The sequence below is a fragment of the Taurulus bubalis genome, assembly GCF_910589615.1.
Source record: "Taurulus bubalis genome assembly, chromosome: 21".
Classification (NCBI taxonomy): Eukaryota; Metazoa; Chordata; class Actinopteri; order Perciformes; family Cottidae; genus Taurulus; species Taurulus bubalis.
The window spans coordinates 10,148,922-10,175,345 of NC_136609.1; the positions used below are offsets into that span (position 1 = coordinate 10,148,922).

Below are 26,424 nucleotides of genomic sequence, written 5' to 3' on the forward strand. Positions count from 1 at the left end.
ACGGACAGGTAACCCGCTGGAGGTTTAAGAAAGCAACGGCCCGGAGGGATAGTGGTGACAGACAATATGCTGTAACGGGAGGCGGTGTGCTCATTTTGGACTTCACCGCTTTGTGGCTGAAGTATGGGGCCGTTGTAGCCGGTAACGCGGAGACCGGAGGTTTGCGTCTGGTTTTGTCTGCGCTCCGTCCCCTCCGGTGGACACAGCCGAAGAGACTGGCGACACGCACGGAGACGGGGCTGTTTTTGTTTCGGCGGAGACATGGCAGCGGCCATCGCCAGCGGTTTGATCCGGCAGAAGCGACAGGCCAGGGAGCAACACGTCCACCGGCCGACTCCTCACCGGCGGCGGAAGAGCCCCGGTAAGAAGCCGGCGCTGTGCAACGGGAACCTGGTCGACATCTTCTCCAAAGTCCGGATATTTGGCCTGAAGAAGCGGAGGCTACGGAGACAAGGTGTGCGGGGGGAAATGGGGGGTGTGGGGGGACACACGCACACGCGCACGTGCATGCACACAGACAATCGCACGCACGCACGCCAATGTATTGATATGCGGGTGCGCGCCGCCTGCACGCACATGCAGACACGCACGCACTTTTACGCGCGGCCACACTCGCACACAGCCACACTCGCACATGCACGGACCTGCCTGGTGCACGCTCTCTCTCACGCGCACACACCCCAATATCATGCACAAACACAGACTGACAGACTCGCCCTTCCCCTCTTTTTTCCCCTCTCTCTGCTATGTGGTGACAGGCGCGCGCACACTGTCATGTCTTGTAGTGCCCTATGGTTCAGTAGTTTCCAGGTACATCCATTATTGAAGACACAGATTACTCTGTCTAGTCTCTCTCTCTCTCTGTGTCTGTCGCCGTGCATCTCTACCTCGCTCTCTCATTTTCAGCTCATAATTCAGAAAGCCCTGTCACCACCAGACTTTGCCTTAGCAGGAGCAGGATGTCAGACTTAAAGGCAATGACGAGGACAACACTAACACCTCTCTCTCATTTTGAAATCACACCGTGCTCCAAGTCAATCTGTCAAATTGTCTATTTGATGTGGAGGTTAAAAAGTCAAACATTTCCCCACCATTCAGATGTCATGTCCAACTCAAAGTTGGGACGGATCTGGAGGATTGATTAGAAATGGGCAGTGAATGCGGATTAATGAGAAGAGCGTTCGCTAGCAGAGGCGATAAGTGTTGTTGTAATCAATTGATTGTGTGAGAAAGCAGCAGGTGCCGGCGTAGGGAGGGATGGATGGATGGATGGATGAAGGGAGGAGAGAAGGAGGCAGGAAATGAGATGAGGGGCAGAGGAAGGGATAGAGGAGAGGCGATCGTGAGGAGTCGTGTTGGAATTGGTTTTCACCAGGTTGGTCTGGTGAGTGACGGGAATATGTGGGACCTGAGAGCCAAATTACAGGTCTTCACCTCCTTTTCTTACCTCCATTTTTCTTTCTGTCACCTCCTCTCGCTTCACTTACTCTGAATTTTTCTCTTCCTTTTTCCCTTGACACTTTTCACCCTCACGTAGGCTTCTCTCCTCGTTGTCCTTCTTCCCTTCAACAACAACCTCTATATTTTCCTCCCTTCTCTTTCCTTTTTTTGTCACCTCCTTAGATCTTCTCATCCCTTCTTCCTTCGTTCCCTCCCTTGTTCACTGCATTTTTCCATCCTTTTTGTCATCCCTCGTTTCTCTTCCGTCTTCTTCTGCCCCCCCACCTCACAACCTCCTTTTGCCCCTTCTTCCGCCATTCTTATATCATCATATCCTCCCTCCCTACCTTAGATCTTTTCATCCCTCCTTACCTTGTTCCTTTTTATCCTTTCTGGGAAGAATAGACGACAACAGCCTCCTTTCCTCTCCTTATTTCTCTTCCTACCTTTCTCTTTTACATCCTCATTTCCTTACGTATCACCTTCAGTTCCTCTGCTTTTACCCCCCTTCTCTTCCTTATTTCCCTTTTTATGACACTTCTCTCCTACCTTATTTCTTCCTCTCCTCATTTCTATCACTCTTCCTCCTTCAAATCCCAATCTTCTCTCCCAACCTTAGATCCTTTCATCCTCTCCAGCTTCATTTTGTGTATCTTTCCCCTCTCCTTTCCTTTCGTTCTCCCCCTCTTTTCCTCCTCCTTTCTCTTCTCCCCTTCTTTGTCACCTTTGCTCATCACCTTCCTCCTCTCCACCCAATCATCCCTGCACCTACCTCAGATCTTTTCATCCTCCCTTCCAGCTTCATTTTACTTTTTGTCCTCCCTCCCTCCTTGTCCCCTTCTTCCCTCACTCCCTCATCTGTGTTCCCAGCTGTGAGAGCTGCTGCTGAAAGCTTGGCAATGTCCACAACCTCTGCGCTCTGTCCATCTGTGTGTGTTTGTGTGTGTGAGAGAGAGATATGCAAACATCCCCTCCTGTCTTCCAGAGGTTTGGTGAAGGAGAGACAACATTATCTGCAGCCGTCATTACTCACTGTGGTTCAAATGCAGCTCAAACTTGCTCGTATCGGCGAGAGTTAGACTGACATGGAGCCAAAATTGGCATTTTATTCAAATGTGATATCAGTCCACTCCTGATATGATGGAGGCTTCTTCTCAGTGTTATTATTATTAGTAATTAGACGTTAAGAGCGTCTGCCCCACCTAAAGATACTTTATCAGTCCAACTTTGAGGAGAGGATTCGATTGGGACATGATGGACAGGAGTTCCCCGCCGAATTAAACAATAATCCCCTGCCACGAAATATCGGCTTTCGGTGGCTTCAATCAAAATACATAAATCATGTGGCCGTCTGAGTCACACCACCAGCCAAGAAATGTGTTCTAGTATTACCTGCCGCCACTGAAATGCAGCTGCAATATATCCATATGAGACGGGGTTATAAGCCAACAGAAAGACGGGTGAATAAATGCAAAGCTGGGCTGGGAGGTATACGCTCTCCTCCGTGCCTCCAGCTCTAACTCGGCAACATCGTTTTTACTTTGTATTATAAATGAACACTTTGATGAAATACAAGTGACACGACACGTTCTGGAAAAAGATAAGAGACAATAAATTGCGTTTCCTGCAGTTTCTTCTTGTCGTGCAGGAAAACGTCTAAACCATAAAGCAGCGAGAAACATCACAGCTGTCAGATGGAATGATGTTTACTTTATGCATATCATTCTGTGGCGTTCATAGGAAAGAGGAGATGAGAGGAGAAGGCGGCTAAAGTGAGGAGGGGTGTGTCTACAGGGATGCATGAGTGATTATTTTTATTATCGATTAATACGGCAAACAAATTGTTTTGAGTAGTTGTTGAGCCTATACATTATTGTTAGTTAGTGAAATGCTCCTGTAATTTATTGTGCACAGGAGATACTGCTCTTCCTCCTCCCTGCTCTTTGCTGCCTTTGCACATAACCGCCTCAACACCTGTTTCAGGCCTGGCTCCTGGAACGGACCCTGATATTTCTTGTCTTCCCTGATACCAGTTTGCCACAGATGTCCTTGAAAGGTGAACAAGCTCTCAGACATTCCTCTGACATTTCTTCTGCGTTGTGTCTTTATGTGACGCTCACAAGGAAGCCGGAGTGCTGCTTAGTTCCTGTGTCTGAAGAGGGAGCTGAACCACAAAGCTCTTGATTTTGTGTTGATGTTGTGTCCCGCCCTCAACCGAGATCGTGATGAACTCTGCGTAGTGACCGAGAGGATGAGATTATGGACATGCCAAAAATAAGGATTCACTGCTGAGATGAGGAGTAGAGTGAATGGAGCGGACGCTGCTCCTCACGTAGGAGACAGATGAGCTTTTCCAGGATAGTCCAGTGGAACTTTGACCGAATAAATTACAGGTTAACTCTGTCACCTCAGCTTGTCTGTGCGTTCTCACTGTGATGGTTGGCTATCTGCGCCTTTCAATCAAGGCATAATAATAAGCAGGTATGGATCATCTAATAGTTGACATCAGTGTTTCCCTCCAAATTGTATTCTTGTCAAGGCTGGAAAGGTGATGATGGATTGATGGATGGATGGAAAGATAGATAGATAGATGTATACTTTATTCATCCTCAAGGGGAAATTTGTTTGTGGCAGCAGAAAGCAAAGTTACATAGAAGACACAAAAATATTAGGTATGAAAAATATTCAATATGTGCAACAAAACAGCAGAGCGTATTCAATTTAAGAAAATGAAAGAATAAAGAAAGTGCAAAAATGCAAAGTATATGCAGTGCATATAAGTATATGTCTAATGTATGCACCTTCCGCCTTGAAAAAATCCTCGTTTGTGTAAAAATTCCTGGCAAATAAACGGTTTCTGATTCTGATATCCATTGAAGTAAAATTATGTACAGTGACTAACTAAACAAGAAAAGCGGTGCTACGGCTATTGATGTTGATGTTGATGTTGATTCAATTGACGGAGGATCTGACCAGATGTGATATGTTCATGCAGACCCGTGTTAAAACTGTAGGGCAGGTCCCGTTGATGCACATGTACAGTAGCTGAACCCGATCTGAATGCTCTCACTGGTCTGGATTTTAACGAGAAATCCACTCTTTTCGGCACCTAAAGTGTTTCTCTCACCACTAATCGCTCTGATGTATAGGAGGATGAAGAGGTTGCATTCACTTGCCGCTCGTGAATTCTTCACTTGGGTTCTGTGGCTCAGTGAGGTGGTGTGTGTGTGTGTGTGTGTGTGTGTGTGTGTGTGTGTGTGTGTGTGTGTGTGTGTGTGTGTGTGTGTGTGTGTGTGTGAAAACGAGAGAGAGAGGGAGAGAGCGTTCAATGCATCGCTTGTATGAGACGCCCATGTTGTTATGTGATACCGTGTTAAACACTGCATTCAGACTCAGACAATATGACATGTCAAATCAGCGAGGCCGCCTGACGGGCTGACTGATTGAATCAGATCACATTATGAGGGAAATGTAGTTGTGTGTGTGTGTGTGTATGTCTGTGTGCGCTGCATGTGTGTGAGTCTGCTTGTCTGCGTGGATGGGGGAATACCCTTCACTGGAACAGTCTGGAATCACGAGGCAGTTGCCGTGGCAACGCGAAAAATGGGAACGTCCCTAGTAACAGACAGAATGTGGAGGTGCTGGGACGAGTGGGAATATCACCTTGACAACTCTGGGAATGTCACAGGTTGGGAATGAGTGGACGGATAACTGGACCTGAGACGGATGGATAGGAACATAAATAGATGGAGAGTTGTCTCCTGTGGAGAGTTATTGATCTTTCATCCGTTACAGCTGGGAGTTGTGCCAAAACCAACAATAACACCATTTGAGTCTGTAATTTGACTCATAATAGAGCTGGACTATGTGATTAAAAATCTATACCACGATAACTGATATCACATAAAATGAATATTGGTGCGTTGGCTCAATTCTGATGTTTGCCCTAATCAATCAATACAGTGTGACAGGTTATTGGTTATTGGTTAGACTGTGAGTTGATTGGCTTAAACTCTTAGCTGAGGTAGGTTGTTGATTTATTCTCAGTTTAATTCTATGGATTTTAGATGAAGTATGTATTTTATATTGAGTTAATCTAAATTGATACAAGATGATATGACATGTATTGATGATTTATATATTTGGGTTATAGTCGAGTCCTGCGACATAATAACCAAAACCTTCTTTTCTTTATATCTTACTGGGAGACAAATCCCTGTTTGAAAAAAAAAGAATTGCGTGCTGAGGAACAGTATTCTGGTGTTACACTGAAATGCACCTGTAATATTATATCAGACGTAAGCAACAGATTTCTAAATGCAAAGTGCACTCTCCTCTCTGCCTTCAGGTCTAATCCAGTAACATTTTACAGTATGCTTTATAAATGAACACGTCATAGATGAACTATACATGACATGACAGGTTTAAGAAATAGATAGCAGACAATAAATTACATTTCCAGCAGCTTCCTGTGGTCGTTCGTCACACAAACATTGAGAGATGGATATGTGTCTGCAGTGAATAGTGTGCGCTGCGTTGTGTTCGGCTCTGACAGACGGATGCTGGGCCGGTAAACTCTGATCCATAAAGCAGCGAGCATTATCTCAGCTGTCAGATGGAATGATGTTTACTTAATGCATAAAAGTACAGACTGTGCTCTACGATATTCATAGTAAAGAATCAAGAAAAAGGACGTGAGGAATGTTTGTGTGCAGGACTGCAACTATTAAACCTTTTCATCATCAATACTGAGGTCAATGTTTAGGATCAGAGAAGGAAAACCCACCCAACCTGCCCAGAGTGACCCCAAAACATTCAACATGTGCACACAACACACAGTAAGTAGTGCGCTGGGAGTTTTGTCAGTTGGAGTGCTGGCTGCAAGCTTCACAGCCCCTCTTCCCTGCTTCTCCCCTGCTGCACAAGATGGATCCTTCACAAAGATGGAAAACACCCCCGCCTCTCTCTCTCTCTCACTCATACCCTCTCTTCATAAACTGGGTCAGTCTTTGCTTTTTCTCTGTCTCTGTGCATTAGGGGGTACCTTTACTCATTCTCTCTCTCACACACACACACATTTTCAAAGGGGATTCCCGCCCCGCTTTAAGGCTGCGCCGGCCTTGTGCCAAGTCACTGGTGTTTTATCGAGGGAGAAAGGGTGTGGCCACATGTGAGTGTGTGCCAGGAGCCGGATGAAAGAGTTGGAGTCACCTACCGGGTGTAAGTGAGCAATGATGACAGAATGGGATGAAAGCCGGGCTGTAATTATTATATCACTATATATATGTATCACATACGTTTTTCTCTCTCACCGTCTTCATACAGCAACTCAGTCAGTCGTTGTCCTTTGGCTCCGCCCCTTTCCTACCTTTTCTGTTCAATCATTCATTTTTTTATTTGATGTGAACCGTGAGAGGCATAAGAAGGCTTTTTAGAAGCAATACGCATCAGCCAAGAGCACTCTGTGAACTACGAATTCAATAATGTGCATTGGAACAACTGTGATTTAGTTGTATTTGAGATATTATACCTGTAACGATGGAAGCATCTTCATGGCATTGTGGATTTATCAAAATTAAATGATTTGGAGCAAAGATAAGTATATTAAAAACAGTATATGTATCAGCCTTTATACACATGATTCCCATTATAGATCAACAGCTTAAGGCGTAGAGAAACCATTAGAGAGTCACACAGTTATCTACGTTTTATTAAAGGGATTCATTCCCACCAACCAATGTATCACTCAATAGATAAATAGTAAACTGAAAATGGGAGATGCAAAGCTATTATGAAGCTGCTCGACACCATCAAAGGTTCAGGAATAATTCATCAGCGTTATTCAAATGGAACAATCACCACGAAGGAAGGATTAGTCCAAGAATCCTGTAATGGATTGGATGTGCCCGACTAGTCTCTCCACAGGAAATCCCTCAGGATGCACCGGGTTGCATGTGGTCACATTGTTCCTTAATGCCAAACTGCAGTGCATCTCAAATGTGCCCTGCAGGATTTTGTGCAGAAATTGATTTATGGGGATGAATTTGTAGATGCATCATTCTGTTGAAGCTGGCAAAACTTATCATTGTCTTTTTCATTTGCTTGTTCATTATTCATCCTGATTGGAAGATCGGCTCTTCTCAACTCTTATTCTGTCTGTGTCTGTGACTGTCTGTGTCTGTCTGTGACTTTGACTTTGACTGTGTCTTTGTCTGTGTCTGTCATGTAGAACCACAGCTGAAGGGCATAGTGACCAGGTTGTTCTGCAGGCAGGGCTTCTATCTCCAGATGGGCCAGGATGGAAGTATGGACGGGACCAAAGACGACAGCACCAACTCCTGTAAGAGCACACACACACACACACACACACACACACACAGGTAATAGATACCACACACGATCAGGTGTGCCGATATATTACAGTTCATTTGGGGAAACGTATACATTTGCAAGTATCTGAAAAGTAAAAGAGTGAAGAGAGCAAAAGAAAAGCGGTGCTCAGAAATAGAGCGAGGACAGTCTCTCTCAAGGGCAAATCGTTATTTAGAGACGACATGTCTGTCTCTTGTCCTCATCTGATTTGATGGAAGGTCGAGCGACACTGTTGCGTCTCGCCGTGAAAAGGAGCGAGAAAGAAATGTAATGAATCGTAGTCATTATATCGATAATTCAACATCCATGCAGCGGATGGTGCACACCAACTGTTCCACTGAGTGCGACAAGTGGCTCCTCAGAGGATTTTGTTTCTTGGAGCCTAGTTTATTGGACCTCTGCCCTCAGGGAGGTGCTGCAGATGGACGGCTCCTTGATTAATGTGGCCATTGCTATATTCTGATGCGCTAGGCTGAGAGAAAATCAAATGCTCATCAGTAATCAAGCGGCTCGCTTTCCCAAAGTATTCTTGGCACATCGGCCAAGCCGGTTGCTCTCTTCCATCCGCGTGTTGCAGCAATGTCCCACTTGTTTACTATGATGTCTTTTAAAAAAAAAAGAAATTGGTCAACAATATTTGGCGAACGTCTTTACCATCAGCATTTTTTAAATGTATTTCTGCCACAGCTCGGAGTGTCGATCAAACAGAATTCCCTGCAGCTCGCACTTGTTGCCAAGCTTCATTTTCAATTTGTTTGTCAGTTGTTTGTCTGGCTGATCAGCCGAGGGGAGACTTCGGTGACATTTCCTGCAGCATTTAAAAAGAGGGTCGTTGCATCTCCAATCAGCTGGGTGCATATCTTTATGTTAATGAATCTGGCGGTTTAGAAAGAGGGATATTTATGCAGGATGATTACTTGCAGGTGTACTAACTTGCGCACAGTCAAATTTCCTCCGCTCGACTCTGAAAACTGTTGACGCCGGTTGTTGGAGACCATTTCTATGTAACCTTGATTAATGAGGCCTCAGTCTGATATCCCAGGTGTAATCAGCCCTTGATTAGAGAGAACCAGCAATGCTGTTGGTCTCAAATGGCCCGTCCATTTTCCCGGACTTCATTATAGGTCATTGTTCTGTTATGTTATGATTACGCAATCATATCTCTGTGTGTGTTACGTTACACTGGCAGGGATGCCCCTCATTTTATGATTTGGATTTTAATTTATTAAAACCAACAGCCTTCAGCCTTCACTTTGCTCGCTGGTGCATCTTTAGGTTTTTGCAGTGGCTGAATGAAATAAGCAGTAACCTTCAATTCAACCTATCACAACAAACATCTTTTCTTTTAAGGATTAATTAAGAGACAAGTGTGTTTAGACGACCTGCTCTTCAACACACGAATAGCTCGGTTGTGTTCCCTAATGCGGCCATTGAATACATATTCAAAATAAGAACGGCTCACCGTGAATTATTAAGCGTTTTAGAAAAGACACACAGCAGAACTCTGCAAATGGAGCAGCACAAACAACATTGTGTTTTTCTCCGTTGTATCGGGGTGGAGGCAGAAAGGAGGCAGATATCTCAAAAGCTGTGCAAATGAAAGCAATGCATTCCCACACACTGTCAGCACTAAGTTTACAGGAATTGCAACAGTTCCACCTTCTAACTCACAACATGAAACAATTAACATCTTTATACTCGAGCCACTGCTGCAAGCCCCAACTAAAAGCAATACGCCATCAATAACTGATGAAAACATCCCTCAAATGCATCGCAAACCAGGTTAGACAAGAAATGTGGCTTTGGTTCAAGAAGAAAAACATGTTTTTATTTGATGAACTCGGATTCGAGCGCACAGGAGGAAGAATAAAAGAAGAATAAAAACTGAACAAGTGTTGGTCCTCCTCAGTTTACATATTTTTACTTATTGCTCGTCTGCTGCAGCAATGATGATTAAATATATTCATCTATTGGTACATAAACAAAACAAGTAAACCATTACTGTCACTGAAAAGCTGCCAGTCTCAGCCTCGAGATACTAGAAAGAAAAAAAGGTTGATATCCTAAAAGTGGAACAAATCTAACCCATGACAGTAAGGGGTCGCAGGAAGTGAACAAAACCAGCGACACCATCATTGTCTTTGGAGTCGCCGCCCGAGGCTGTGAGGGTGCGATCAGCTGTCGGTTCCTCTAGCGCCACCGACTGCTGTTCTTCAAATAACACTGAGAGCACGACGCTGCCCTGGAGAAACATGGTCAAGAATAGGCTGATATTAAAATATTATGGGAAAAAATAATTGCAGTCAAAGTATAATACACAATTGTCCTCATGCAGGAACAATTTAATATTCTTATCTCTCATAGGTGATGGTGCAGCGTCTCGGTTTGTGACTGAGAGAGAGGCTTTCACGTTAATGCTTTTCTACAAATTGGGGTCCAATAAGGTCAGAAGGAAGGAAAACTAAATATTTAAAGGGAAGAAAATTGGTCATTATTATTATTATTATTATTATTATTATTATTATTATTTGTGCACATTGTTGGACCCCAAACAATGAGGAAATAAAAACAAGGGGTTATGTTTATTTGGCTTCATTTTCATTTTGATTAATCTGTTTATAATAAAATAAAAAAAGGTGTCTTCTTAATTCTACATGAAATAAAAGCATACACATCTGTTGCAGTGTGATAACTTATATACCTGAGATACTAGTCTCGCCCCTTCAATAAAGTCCTGGGTATTGGTATTTGGTATCGATGGACTTCTAGATCTATGGAGACAAATTATCACTGGGTTTTTAGGCAGAGTGTTTTTTATTTTAAGCTGAATTTCCGGTCAATGATCTGCAGACTTCTCCTCTGTAAGACTTTAAAAGCCCTGCTGGCGGCCCCTCGAGGCCGCGCTGCTTCCTCACCTCACCGTGAACTAACCGAGCAACAGACCAGCGGACTTCTCAGAGCCGGTCTGTTGCTCGTACATCCAGACGAGAAACCGCCACTTCAACTCCGTCTGTCTGTTTTTGTCCTCAGCTCTGTTTAACTTAATTCCTGTGGGTCTGAGAGTCGTGGCCATCCAATCAGTCAAGACTGGCCTCTACATCGCCATGAACGGAGAGGGTCACCTCTACTCATCGGTAAGCGCACACACACACACACACACACACACACATGCATGGACACACAAGGGTGAGACGTCCCAGATGGACAGTGTCCACAAGACATTTTGTTTCAGTATTTATACGCGTCTGTCTTTCTGGGCCGTGCATCATTGTTATTGGTCTCCTGTTTTCTTTTCTTTTCGGCCGTCCTGCTCGGGGCTTAATGCTCCTTCTTCTTTCTGGACAATTATGGGGCTTAATTGCAAATCATGTGTTGCTCATCCAGGTCCCGGGTGTTTGGTTTTAAGCTGTGGTAATTATTTGTGGGAGACAAATGGAAGTATCAGCCGGTTTTGACAAATCTCTGGTCATTTATAAGACTTTACTTTATCCACAGGAGTAAGGACAAATAAAGCTTTCAATGACTCAGGAAGGTTAGTCTGGAACTATTGGTCATGTCACTATCAATTCATCTGTCGATGAATCATGAGATTTATAAACTGCAGGACAGTGAATGATAGGGAAACATTGCATCTCACCAGTTCCCACAGCCAAAGGTGACCACTTGAAATATTCAGATTACTACAATAGAAAACTATAAAGTATGGGATTTGTTTCTTTACATATTAGCAAAATGATTGCAGGATAACATTCTAGTTTCAGCTCTTGTGCAAAGTAACGTTTTCCTCTTTATAAGCGTCTGCCTACTGTAAACAGGTTTTGTGCAGAGATAAATAGCTCATTGAGTAACATCACACGCTCGTCTCATAATGCAGCTCAAAAGAACCTTTGGGAGATTTGAGTTCCACTCTGTGTACAGAGCATTACATCCACTGTGTCTGTCTGCAGAGCCTCTTCTGCTGCCTGAAGGAGGCACGTTGAGCAAAATGAGGCAAAATGGATTTCTCACCTTAAGTAGCAGTTACAGACAAATCCTGCTCTAAATTATACAATATGTCACTTACATTCTGGGTTAAATTTAAAGGCGAATTGAAGCATGCATGATATAATAAAAGCTTTTTTTAATGTCAAAAGACAAAATGAAAGACCCCATATTTTAGATTTTGTGCAACAGAAGGTTGGAGGCAGGTGCATTAGACACAGAGAGATGACAAAAGACAGAGATAAATTGCTTTGAATGGATGCCAATGAAACATATCTGTCAGATTATGGACCAGTATACATTAAGTATTAATTTTTAATGCAAGTCCAGAGGCTTTTCCTACCTGAGGGAAATATATTAAGAAATGAAAACTGCATACAAAACCCCAAAAAAAGCTAAATTTGTGAAACCTTTGTCACATCATTGACATTAGAAAAGGGACATAGAACAATGTGGAAGACTGATGATTGGAGAGAGGGATGAAGGAGGTAGAGGAGGAGCGGCTGCTCGGAGATCTGCTTGAGTGGAATATGAATTATTTCCATGCTGACTCTTCAGAGAGAGTTCACACTCTTTCACTGACGTCTGTTCTCCCTAACATCATCCCTCTTACCTCCCCTCTACTTCTTTTTTTTGGGGGGTGGAGATGACGGGAGCCAGAGAGGAGGGGAAAGGAGGTGATGTGAGGAAAGGAGAGGTGATGGAGAGAGGGGACGGGAGACTATAAATGGAAGGGAGGAGATGAAAGGAGGGGAATAAAAGGGAGAGGTGAGAGGAATAAAGGCGAGGCCAGGACCAATCATGAAAGCAAGAAGGATGGCTGAGAAGAAAGGAGGTGCGGAAGAAATAGGACACGGACAATGTGAGGACAGACATGTACAGGAAAGGGGAAAAGGTTGTTTTCAGAGGAGGAAAAAGAAGGAGAGGAAGGACTAAAACCGTTGTCGACAAAAGAGAAAAGAAGCCAGGGAGGTAGGAGGAGAAAGCTCTCAGAGAGAAGACCACACAAGATGGAGAGGAAGAAGGAAAAATGATGACGATAAAGGGATGAGAAGAAGAAAACAGGGTGATCGTGAGGAGAAAGACAAGAGTTCTGTGCTGCTCGGCTGGGCTTTCTCAGCCTGTCGCTGAAAGTCACAGATGCATGAGGGCTTCCTGTAAATAATTGAAGAGGGGGAGTCCCCCCTAAACACACACACACACACACACACACACACACACACACACAGAGTAGCAATCCCCTACTAAAGCTGCATCGAGGGAAAGTGAGGATGTGTGATCATTCTCCAGCTCTGCGACTGATGTGAAGGCTGCTACATGATAACGAATATATGAATTACAGGCAGCAGGTCTCATTCATCGTGATGTCACCGCCGCTTGATGTTTCATTGGCTGCTGCAAAGGTCCCGGCAGGTGTAGTGTGTGTGTGTGTGTGGTAGCGAGTGGTAAGGTTGGTGCCCACCGGGACCTGAAGAGATATCCATTAAAACATTACGAGGGTTCTGCCATCACAGCTCCAGTTTGTTTCTATCCGTGTGTGTGTGTGTGTGTGTGTGTGTGTGTGTGTGTGTGTGTGTGTGTGCACGATGGTCTCAGCTTCAGGCTGAGCAGCTTGTTTATTGGACACAGTCTGGATTATCTTTCATCTTGCCAGGTTAGTTATTGTGCAGGTGTCAGGAAGTCGATACAAATCAGATTTGAGTTCCTTCAACTTCAACACGGTGCATTTTATCTTTGGAAGAACTTTCATGAACAAACGTGTAACTCAATACTCTTGTTACAAACACACACCTTTAAGGGATTTGAAGCGCACTGGGTCTGCACTTCTAATCAGGACATGTGCTGGAAACTGAATAGTGTGCATGAAATTATTTATTTAATGTTGGATTCTATTTTGTGTCTGAAGGAACATGACTGATGTATGTCAGTACTAGAATATATACTTATATTATATATTTATCTTGGTGAGATAAACACTGCAACACAGAGCCATAAGTCTGTGATTATTATATAGATCAGTTTCATCTATTTTGCCTTAATTTAGGACATTTCCTTGTGAAGTGTATTTTCTCCGCTCTCAATGAGATTCTTTATCCTCTTATTGCAAATTGTTAATGATATGCTGCAAACTTTGTTATACATGGTAGGGCTGTCTTATTAATCCAAGATCCCGAGCATCTGGCGGTGTGTGTGGTTGTGTGTTTGTGCGTGTGTGCGTGTGCACGTTGAGGGTTTTGGGCGTGCGCGCGTGCGCCTAACAGATGGCACAGTGTGCAATGAGCTGCTATGTGATAATTATGGAGCATGCTGGGGAAAGTGGGAAAAAAAAAATAGTGCTGATGAGTTTGCGGCTGTGTGAATGAGACTCGGAGTGACAAGAGTGTGTGCAAAAGAGTGTGTAATGCACGCGTTGGTGTGTGTGTGTGTGGGTGTGCGTTACGTGTAGATTTCAAGATGTCAGCTGAGAGGTGAAAGAGGAAATTGACTTTGACACGTTCCTTGCAACATCCCACTATTACTGCTACTCCTCCTTTTATTATTATCTTATTCTATACTTCTCTGTGCATAAGACGAAACATATAATTATTCTGTGAGGGATGCAAGAGCATAGAATCCTGTTTCTGCACCGGTGGGGTCATGAGACGTTTCTAGTTCCTGACTGAGGTTGATGTATACCAGTATCCCTCTAAAATCTGCTTGTTTTTTTTAAATCAGAATTTTGCTGCCTGGCCACCAGCCAAGATAAAGAATGGAAATGTGTTTGTTCCTGCCAGCTCTTGTGAGTCAGACTTTTAGAGCCCGAGTCTGCTGAAGAGGTCCTGGGAACCCGAACGCCATCAATTCAGCTCCGTCTTCCATCCGTCTTTGTCGTCCCCTTTGTTTCCCTCCCCGTTCTCTTTTAATCCAGCCATCCTCTTGGAAACATTTAAAAGTGAGGGAGGCTGAATACATTTGGTCCTCTACGGAGCCTCTAAGTCCCTCTGAGGGAAATCAGAAGTTAGTTAGTGTCAGAAATGTAGCAGCATAAACCCAACACTCGTTTAAATGCCAATAAATATAATATTGTTTATCCTGTAATAATAATAAGACACAACCCCCTGTTTTAAGAGCAAACAAAGACTTATCCTGGGGCTGAAAATAAATCTAGTGCACCAGGTGAATAACATAAAAAAATAAAAGTACATTTTACGAAACAATATGGTAGCATATTAAATCAAAAACAAATTCAGCCGTTCATCTCTGCCTTTTCACATATACAAATATCCTAGTATCCCAATATCCCAGCAAATAAAGCTTAAATAAACAACAAATAACTCCATAAATCCATTCTTCTTTTCACTGAGCACTTTTCTTTATACCCGAGCAACAACAGTCCCAAACCCAGATGTATGAATCTGAGACCATGAAACAGAGATTGTTTAATTTGTGTTTTTTTGTTCATTTCATCTCATGTAATTAATTAAAACAATAAAAAACTAGATGTCGTGGATTCGTCCTTCAATTTATCATATTTATTTTCTCGCCTCGTGAGCTGCAGCATGTTTTCTCACAACAGGATGTTTTCAACAAACACAAGAGCGTGTGTGTGTGTGTGTGTGTGTGTGCGTGTGCGTGTGCGTGTGCGTGTGCGTGTGCATGTGCCTCACATCAGTGTGCGTAGGCGTGTACTTCATTCACAACGCAGTCGGTACAGCACTCAGACAGAGTGAGTCCTGTGATGTCTACATCCAGAGAGATGAGAAGGAGGACGAGTGGCAGAGGGAATAAATGTTACTGCCATGTGAGTCATGACACACACACACACACACACACACACACACACACACACACACACACACACACACACACACACGTTTTCTGGTGACTACAGAATGAATTAGTTGCTGGTGTGCTGTGGGGTCTCTTCTTGCCACTCTGTGCATCATGTTATGCTATTGAGGCGCCACAGGACAGACATCACGCTCAAATTGCAGCTTTTCCACAGAGCGATCGTCCACTGATGACGTCGAGAGCCTTTACTGGCGTATCTGCCGCCTCCCCAGCCGTCCTCCCACGAAACACCTTCTGGTTCTCCGTTCCCACTCTCATCAAGGTGGTTTGACATAACCGATTGATGCATTCAGAACGCTGTAGACATTGAAAACCCACAGACTCAAAGACACTTTTATTAAAGACGTAAAGGCTGGGTTATTGTTTAAAGTTTGATTCAAAGAAGTGGTTGCATCTTTCTGTGGGAGCGATCACATCTGCAAACTGAACATTCAGTCCAAACCATCAGACCGGATCGGATGTGGACCCCGAACACACTCAGAACCAGACCTGAATAAATCCGATTATAACTAGACCCGACCTCAACAGACCCCAAACGAGCCGCTGGAGTTGAAATGCAGCAATATGATAATAACGATGATAACGAATCCACAAATAATTAGTTTGGAAGCTTCAAAGGCTCATTTACGGAGTCCTACTTTCACAGGTCCAGAACAGGTGGCAACAAAACCTCAGAAGAGCCGATGAGATGAACTATTCCAGCTGTCCTTCAGACTTGTATTCAGGATAACAGTCATCAACTATATCATCAGCACAAAGAGCAGAACCCTCCGCTCCATGCATGACGCAGTTCAAATGATAAAAGGCGACATTGACAGGAGAAACCGCTCATGCTGTCCCCGCCCCGTCCTGAAGAAATGCCTCTGCCAGGAGCTCGAACACACCTGATCCAATTAAGAGCCACACATTTTCATAACGCCGTAATTGGATCAGGTGTCTGGAGTGGCTGAGGAGCACAGCGAATCGGAGTCGGATTGATGCCTCGCTTCAGTCCGTCTGGGCCGCAGGACGTCCTTTCAAGCCCCCTCTCAAAGCGGCCTCTTCACTTTTTGTTTTCATGTGCCGACACTTTTCTTTCCGCTCCTCCTCTTCCTCCTTCTCCGTGGGCTTTCTTTTCTTTAGAATGATTTGTTTACCCACAATTCCCCTGGGTAATTAGTGCTGTGATAATAACTGGTGTTGGAAACAAACACACCCACTCACTGAGCAGTGCACACACACACACACACACACACACACACACGTTGGGATGAAAAACAACTTCCTTGAGCTTAGTCGCATTAAGCAACGTTACAAGTAGAGCAAGTGCAAATCTGAACGATGCTTCCTCATATTTATGAATAATGAAATTGCAATGTTGTCGTTTGATTAATTAAACATATTTGTTATGGAGGTTAAAGATAAAATAAGAAACTTGGGTTTGGTGATCATTTATTACTACTTTAATTTACTTGAAGGTGTTGATATGATGATTTGATCATACTTTGTTCTTTCACATAATTTAGTAAGAATGAATGATTCCGAATACATTTAATTTCAATAAATATAATTTGGATTACACAATTACCGTATTTCTATATATATATTTATGTATGTATATGTATATGTTCAGTATTAAATTTAACTTTACTACACGGATGTGTAGTAAATTATCTGGCTCCATCACGCTTTAATTATATTCCCATAAGTAATTGTGTTGACGTTCTGTCATTATAGATATTCTTATCTCCGATGTCCATTACGAGGCCATGAATAAATCTGCTTTAAAATTATAGGACAAAGCCTTTTAATCTCAGAACTTTCACGAGATTTGTCACGTCTTTACGGTCTCTTCAGTATCAAAGTAGCTAATTCGGCATGCTTTTAAATTATGCCAATTTGCTATAATGTTGGCACAGTTCTCTCAATTTAGTGTGAGGCTCCCACAGTGTCAGACTTTAAATGCACCTGGTTCAGAGCAGTGATGGGACGGGTTTGGCTCGTCCCTCTGAATACAAGACGTTAATGGTGTTTACATTTATCGTTCACTTTGACAGAGAACGTTTTGAGATCTGAGAGGCGGTGCAGGTCAGCGCTGGTGTCGCTACGCGTTGAGCGTCATCGTTACTCCGTAACCTTTTGATGCTGGAGTGGCGCTCGGGGCTGTCAATCAGTCTGTCTTTAGCGCTTGAAGGGAGAACTCGTGGCCTCGCCGTCGTTCAGCAGCTGCCCTGGTCAGCGAGGTAACCGGCCTCGACTGTCGGTGCATTGTGAAGCCATTCATCTCGCTCCCTTCAACAAGAACTGCCCCTGATTGCCAGTCGATTAAGGCCTTTGGTGAACTACAAAAGTCCAAAGGAAATGTGCTGGAAGAGTAATTATTCCCAACAGTGTATAGTTGCATTATGAATGGGCTCCCAGTGACCAGCAGTCAATCTGTGTGATGGCACTGGGCAGCTCTAGTAGCTAAGTGATGCTATTAGTGCAGCCTTGTGCCAAGAGTGGAGATGGCTTCCCCCAGTCTGCTTTTAAGTGTCTTCATTTTTGGTCTTCAAAGTGCAGCCTGTATCAATTTAGTATGTTTTGTAGACGGAGGCTAAACATGTTAATGTGCGCTGAGATGCATGCATCTATATATGTGCCTTTCAGAAGATAACAATGAGCATGTGTGCAGTGTTTTCACGTCCACTAAATCTCCGCAGAGCACGGAGAAATGACAGGGGGAGAAAAATAAGAAGAGCGATGGGAGAAACACTAAGATAAGAGGAGAGAGAGAAAAAAAGAGAGAGAGAATCCCCTGCTGTGTTTTCAATCAGGAGGCGTCGTCCTCCTCACTGGATGATTTATTCTCTCCTTCATGTCCCAATTTCCAACCCCACCCTCCATTTCTTTCATTCATTCTTTCTCCCCATCTTCTTTCTGCGGGCATCTTGTGGTCGGAGCCTTTTAGAAAGGACAACAGAAACACATCGAGGCAGGCAGTGTTGTGTAAAATGACTCACCTGTAAGGCTGTGAGGTTTTCTTCTGGAGACGTTCTTAGTCCACTTTTCCTCCCTGAATTCAGTCGGGTGTAAGTGTTTCTTATTCAGACGAGGGCGAGAGACGCCTCGGCATCAAACATCTTTTATTCTAAAAGCAGCTTTAAATGATGTATGACCTCACTGGCCAACATTAATAAGTGTCTGGCACTGGTCTCTGCACGCCAGCAAAGATGGTCCTCCTTAATGAATAATGAATCAGGGGTGCAGGTCAAGACTAAATATATATAATTCAGTTAATGAAAAATATTAAGCTCCTCTGAGAACAATCACGCAGTTATTACAAATCAAAACCATGGTTACCAAAGGAGAACTGTGTGTGTGTGTGTGTGTGTGTGTGTGTGACATTGGCAGTAAGTAGAGCGTTCATTCATTATAACCGTGTCTTGTTTTGTTGCCAACCAATCATTTAGTCACATTTCAAATCCCAGCAAGCCGCCCTGCACCTCCCTCCATTCATCCCCTAGAGCCACAAGTGTGTGTGTGTGTGTGTGTGTGTGTGTGTGTGTGTGTGTGTGTGTGTGTGTGTGTGTGTGTGTGTGCCGGGCGTCTGATCCCTCGCAGCTGCGTGTTGGTGCCACCCAACCCTGCCTTCAATAAGTGTCTCTCTCTGTTGTGGTGGAGCACAAGATGGAGCACATTATATGTGAAATTAGCAATGCAAGTGTTTGTGTGTATTTCGCTTCCCCCCCCAAACCCCCTCTACACAACTGACCCCTCCCTCTCAGCGCTGGTTGGTTGCCACGGCTACAGTGTCGCCTCTCTTCCTCATGTTGCTATGAGACTCGGACCGACAGACCTGAGCTGAATGACAATGTGTCTGTGGCTCTGACAAGAGGCCCACAACAACCAATAAGAGGCGGTCTAGACAAACACTTCCATCGGGGGTCTGGGGACCTCCGGGGTGATTGTTTGGGTTGGCAGGAGCCTCCTCAGCCATATGAGGGGTAGTTTATTAACGCTATTTATATCCTCCGCAAAAACGTGAATCATTGAATCGTTCTATACTAAATAATTATGAGAGTTCCCTTATTGAATTTGATAAAGATAGGAAGATTACATGCAAATACAGCGATAGTTAAAGCTGTATCTCTTATTAAAAAAACGGGTCAATAATTATGTGCAATGTGAAAGGATAACCCACCTGCATGCCAAATACCACATGTCAGACACAAAGTTAATCACTAACTGGTGAAGAAGAAATGAGGAAAACCAAAACCAGAGCTCAAAAATTATTTGGCTTAAATTTCACCTTTTGTCACGGTGACAGAAAATCCAAATCCAAGTCGGCTTAATGCGTAAAATGTCAATTACGTGCAAACACATGGTCCTTAACAATTTATCAAGGCGATAAAATGTCAGATTCCTCCAATTATATGCAGCTTTGACTTATTGTTTATTTCAATGACATATTGAAGTAATAGTGGGTTCTGGAGAGATCGCTGTGTGTTTCTCTTAATACTGCATATGCATAAATAAATCTGTTGTACATACAGTATATATATATATATATATATATATATATATATATATATATATATAGATATAGATAGATAGATAGATAGATATATCTGCCTTTCTTAAATTACCACATAATCTTAGTGTGGTTATTATTGCTTGTGTTTTGGTTTATTGGCTGAAAAATAATCCAATTGTGTTTATCCAATAAGGCTTATCAGAATTAAATTATATCTTATCCAAATATTAAGAGGACATGACTATTAGTACTTTGTGTAAAAGGGGAATCTGTTTGTTTGCTGGGCTCAGTGAAAACACTTGAATGTGACTTCAAAGTCATAATGGGGAAATAGTGCCGCAAAAGTTGCCAGAAAATGTTTCATGATTGATGTATTTCTTAAACGAAGATGCTACATATTTTTTTCCTCCACCATTTTATTGACAAATTATTCGTTTATCAATCAAAACATAGCCCAGATTAGTTGATAACCATGAGCTGCGGCCCTCGTAGAGAGGTGTTCTGTCCCAGACTCATCTCCTGCTGTGTGATGTGAGAAAGAAGTGGAAACACATGTCACCGACCAAAGCTTCACCGTTTTTTAGTTGCTTGAGAAATTGCAGTTTTCTGATTTTTGAAGCCCGACTTGCCTCGATTCTGACCTCTCCAAAAGAAGTGTGTTTCATCTCAGGCTGCCATTGATACTAGCTGTGATTCAGTAATGCAAGAGGACACTAGGGAGACTACATTTTTCTCCCGGTAAGAATAACACCTCGATTCAGTGCTGAAATATATGCTCCGCTGAAGGCGACCATGGAACAGAGTTCTGACACGTAACATCAGAGCGGATGTGGGTGGGAGGAAATGTTTTTTTCAGGCTTTGTGTCACCGCTCTATCCTTTTAGTTTGTTGTTCATGTGCACAGCGAGAGAGAGAGAGAGAGAGAGAGAGAGAGTCGGGGAAGAACAACATCTCCTTCAGTCTGTGGCTGGTCAATATGGTTTCATTGTTTTTCTATCAGATGTATTGGCACGCTGATATAATGATCTTTATTCTCCATTCATTTGAATTCTCCAGTGAAGCATTTTGTAAATAAACTACTCCATCAGTTTCAGATTCATAAATACTGTCTTTCCCCAACACAATGTGAACTGTGTCTCTTTCTGTCTCTGTCTGTCTCCTCAGGAACTGTTTACAGCGGAGTGTAAGTTTAAGGAGTCGGTGTTTGAGAACTACTATGTGATCTACAGCTCGATGCTCTACAGACAGAAGGAGTCGGGCCGGGCCTGGTTTCTGGGCCTCAATAAAGAGGGACAAGCCATGAAGGGCAACAGGGTCAAAAAGACCAAGCCAGCTGCACACTTCCTGCCTAAACCTATAGAAGGTAACACACATCTGCACACACATGAAGCCGGGCTTTTGGCGAGATATCTTTTGTTTCCGTTTACTGAAGACACCTTTTCCTCACAATCTTTGTTTCTTTCCTTCATTCATGCTTTTACCTCTCTTCTGCCCTCTTTCTTTATGCCTCTCTTCTTCATGTCTCTCCTCCCTTTCTCCCATCCGCCTGGTTTCTCCCGCCACTCCTCCAGTTGCAATGTACCGAGAGCCTTCGTTGCACGACGTAGGGGAGGCGGTGCCTAAAGTCGCCGGGGGCCCGCCTTCCAAAAGCACAACCAGCGAACCTGTGGTCATGAATGGCGGCAAACCAGTCAACAAACCCGACAAGGAGGCGACATAACCTTGCCCCGCCCCTCTCCCCCTTTTTACCCTCCCATTGCCAACCAGAGGCCAGGAGAAGCCAGAGACTCTCCCCACTGCTGCGCGCTCAAGAAAACTAAACTGCAACAAAAGGTAACCAAACAAACAGCAGCTCACCTTCTGACTGGTCAGCAGTGGGGCCGCACGTCCCGCCTCAGCTTTCTCCCAATTGGACGGATCTGGTGTTGTGGGGCGGAGCCAGAAGGACCGAGCGCGGCGGCTGGTGGCGGGCGAAGAGGAGGACGAAGACCGTAAAGTCAGGCCCATGCTAGCCAGATATTGTGGAACTGGGACAGTGGCATGCCCTCGTATGGGAGACAAAAGGACTTCTTAAAAATATAAACAACACAAAGAAACGGGGGGGAAAATGTCGTCGTCGTCGGTATTTTTCTGTGACAATCTGTAAGAAGTAGGGCCCCCTTTTTCCTCTCCTGATTGTACCGTTTTCTGTTGCCAGGTATGCTTGCTTGCCGGTGGCTACACACACACACATGCACAGAGCTCCCACCCGAAATCGACCAGTCGGATTCGATCTTTGAGTAAATAATGAACGGATTAAAAAACAAACATCAGGCAGAGAACGCTTTAAATACCAAACACCAATGATTCAGCGGCTGCTTAGTCATCGATCAATTAAGACGTGGCACAGGACATTCTGTACTAAGCTGACAATGAAATGTACCTGGAAATGCTGCTGTGCATTACATGCAAGGCAAACACATCGTGTGGCATGTCCCTAATTTTAATCACATACTATATAGCTGTTAAACAGAGAGTTCTTATGTGACACTACATAGCTTAAAGCATGTTTGTCTTTTTATTTCTGGTTTATTATTCTGCACACACACTAGTGACTATCGAGCTGCATTGCTGTACAAAACAAGTTGTTTTCCGTCCCTCTCCGAGTGTAGCTCAGGAGAGGACATCAAATGACGTGTCGAGTAAAGAGTTTCGGTATCAAGTTGCTCAAATGAGTGTGTAGCTGAAACCGGAACGATTTCCACAAATTCCTTGTTTGTAGCAGCACGGAGTGCACAGGAGTCATGCTGGTGTCCGGGCAGCATGGTAGCAGTCGGTGTTTACATGGAGTAGCAGATACTGAGGGTCAAACCTCAAGAACGGTCAGACGGGCTGATACAGGAGTATTTTTTCTTTCTGTTGCCTTCCCAATTACTTGAAGTTAAAGGTAGTAATGAGGGTGATCATTAACAGGGTAGGTGATGTGAAAGCCACTGTGTGTAGAAGTACGGTCGTCCAAACCAAGACGGCTCAGTTTGTTGCATATTTCAACCTTGAAACAGGCAGAGCAGACCAGATCCGCCCCTTTTGTTCTTATTCATCACACCGCCAGTGTTTAAAAGCCTTTTAATCTGCCAAGTTACTCAAAACTATACCTGTTAAATAGATGAAGTGGAGTATTTCAAATTAATATCAATATTTTTCTCTGAAATGTAGAGTACTTAAGCACAGTTCTTGAGTCTACACACGATATGTGGTTACTTTACACTCCTGGATGTAGATCCAGGTGGATTAGAGCAGATCTGATCACATGCATATTTATTACAGAAGAAAACGGAGAGTGTGAGAATTAGATGATTTAAATTAGCCGGCACAGTGGCCTATAAAAGCAGGTGATGGTCACTAAATCGTGTCAAATCAAACTCCTGAAATATGGCTTTGTGTGAAACACGGAGAACTACATGGCAGAAAATCAAAAGGCCTTGAAATGAAATTAAACCAAATAGATTCCCATGCTTTGCCCTCTCACTGTGACAGTCAACATGGCACCAATCTGTTCTGGACCTGAATCCTGTTCAACACCCAGGCGTTCTGTTTATTCGTCTTTCTTATTCGACAGCAAGACTAGGCGCCAATTAACTCCTCAGAAAGTTACACCAGTAGTCCGTCACATTACTTAGGAGACATTAATACTGTGATCCCACACTCCACATTAGTGTCAGAGACAAGGAGACACAAATTACTTCGGTAAGGAACAGCAACCGCGCATCCCTCTTGCTTTGAATCCAAATTTTGGGCAAAGTAACCACTTTGTATTCAAATCAGATCCTTGAAACGCTGTCATATCTGCTGAAGATGAGTGACCTCCACTGACATTCTCGCAGCGCCAGAGAACAAAGCATCCTCCCTCGAAAAAAACCCCAACCCAAAACAAGGGTGCATGATTAATCCTCGCAGTTGTTCCGACATTAAACGAGCAGCCTCAGCAACAGGTGTGTGTGTCTGTGTAGCAGATGAAACACTCCACCGCGCTGTGTTGTACTGTACAGAGGATACACGCCGCCGCGGAAGAGACGGTGAAAATACAAGACGGCTCGCAGTGTTTCTAATTGACATTTCTCAGATTTGTTCCTCAGACATATTCTTCTCTTCTGAGATCATTAGCTGCCGTCGTGCTCAAATCCGTGTGGCTGTCCAGCTCACATTATACGGACTCACATAGTTTAATGGGCCCATCTTTAATACTGTTGTGAAAGAAACATATTTGAGATTTCTGATGACAAAAAAAATGCAATTTATTAAAGCCAGAATGTAATGAAACATGTGTGGGGAAAAAAAGAGAGATGAGTTGAGCATTCTAGGTTTCTGTGTATTCTCGATGCTAAAAAAAAAACCTGCAAGTGCACGTGAAATGTATCGCTGCTGTTGGATCATCAGAAAGTGTTTTTTTGTGTTTTCTTTGCTGGATAGTACTGTAGTTTCTTGCTATGTGAGTGCCTCTCATCTCCAGCCAAGCTCAAGATGCAAGATCCAGGGCGGCTGCAGATTTCTGCTCAATGCTCAGCCTCCCTGGCTCCCAGCAGGGGTTTAGCCAAGATTTCCAAACTCTCAAAGTGGCTTGACTTCAGCTCTGTCCTGTCTAATTTTACTTGAAGAGCATAGTGGGGTGATGGTGATGAGGAAAAAGTATTTTGACCTGTGTTGTGCTTGTCTCACGTCAAAGAAATGTGGATGTAACATAATATTGTCGTGTAACACTCGGGGTTACTAGCATAACGGTAAAAAAAAAAGAAGAAAACCCTGACAATCAGGTTTGTAAACCTCCTTTTTTATTTAATAATGTATCCTGTGTTGTCTCCGCTGCCTGTGTCGAAGAAGCCACTTTAATTACCCATAGCGTATGATGTTTTTGTGCTTGTCTGAGCAAACATTAGGAGACGTAGCCGAGACAAGACTCCGGGACAGCAACCGCGCTTCACTGAATGATTATTAAGCAGCTAATTTGTCCACAGCGCTGGTAGAGGGAAGGGATCAACTCTTCCTCTGTTCAGAGGCCCAGCTTGTTAGGCTAGAAGTAGGGTTCACATCCCGTGAAAGCAGTTATTGAAGATCTGTGGCACATGCTCGAGAATTAATAATGGTTGAGGGAAAAAAAAAAGGGACTGGTTTCCTGGCTACTGCCCAAAGACACGGCTACAATAGTGTTTCCATGCTGGTAATCACTGCTCCTGGTTCAAACAACGAAGGCGCAATTACTGTCTGTGTCTCCCGAGAGATTTCTCTCCACTGGTGGTTAGCCAGGTACCGAGACTACAATTATGGGATATCTAACAGCGGGCTCTGCCCGGAAAGAGAGCAGCTGATTTAATTAGAAGAGAGCAATGGCGACAACCTGGGTCACTTTTAATTTCCACATTCGAGCGCCACTGGTGTTTTCATGCCAGGTACACATGTAGCCATCTTACTTTGTCCTGTAGCTGGAGGCACAAAATGGACACACACAAGAGGACGGCCTGACCACGGCAGTACAAGAGCACTTTAGAGACACTGGAACATGTAGTGGTTAGTTAGCGCTGTTGGTTAGCTGCTCCCTCAGGTTTTCTATTATTCTTTCCATTCCACTTTATTCCTCTGACAAAAGACGGCCTTATTACATCTGAATCTGAAATGAGACGGTAAATGCACTCTCTTCCCGGCTTTTATTTTCTTTGAACACTCGCACACATATACACACACACACACACACACACACACACACTATCCTATTTTACGTTTCAATTATCCTTTGATCCCCAATCTTCTGTTCACTGTAGCTATGCTCGCTTTCGCTCTCTGCTCGTTTTGTAATCATGCAGCCAGAGAAGTTATTCCCACCTCCTCTTCACTCCTCCGCCTCTCTCTGTTTGGACTGTTTCCGACCTGTTGCATGTTTTTTTTAAAAGAGGAAAGACGACCGGGACTAATGCATGTGGTAATTTAGGAAATATGTTATCATAAACAAAACAAACATTTACAGCGTAGCACCAGTACAACTTTGCGTCTGGCTCATTCCTGCCGTCGGTTTGCACTGGTTGACATTTGTGTCATTAATACACTCAAATGGCATACATTTGTTTCCCTGTGGCATCACATATTGTTTTTTAAGCATAATCCATCATTGCAATAATGGAGCAAAGGAAGAATGAATCAAAATTACTTCATATCACTAACACAGTTACACTAATGCATGTCTTGCGTGGGATATTTTCAGCAGAGCATCAATATTTTATTCTGTCTGAGAGCAAAATTATAACACAAAAAAACCCCAGGAAGAAGTAATTGTTTGA

General features: G+C 43.6%; 1 protein-coding gene across 2 annotated transcripts in view; it reads left to right on the forward strand.

The window, feature by feature from the left end:
* LOC306752738 (fibroblast growth factor 14-like) overlaps positions 1-21,839 on the forward strand; it is a gene marked incomplete at both ends in the record, with an annotated part of 38,248 nt that extends 16,409 nt beyond the window's left edge. The window contains 5 exons of one of the 2 annotated variants that reach the window (XM_079236532.1): positions 262-454; positions 7,670-7,780; positions 10,843-10,946; positions 21,284-21,482; positions 21,691-21,839. In XM_079236532.1, coding sequence (XP_079092658.1) covers positions 262-454; positions 7,670-7,780; positions 10,843-10,946; positions 21,284-21,482; positions 21,691-21,839 — 756 coding nt within the window. Of the gene's footprint in view, positions 1-261; positions 455-7,669; positions 7,781-10,842; positions 10,947-21,283; positions 21,483-21,690 lie in introns of those variants that run through there. The other variant, XM_079236533.1, reaches the window with a different exon arrangement.
* Positions 21,840-26,424: the final 4,585 nt, after the last annotated feature.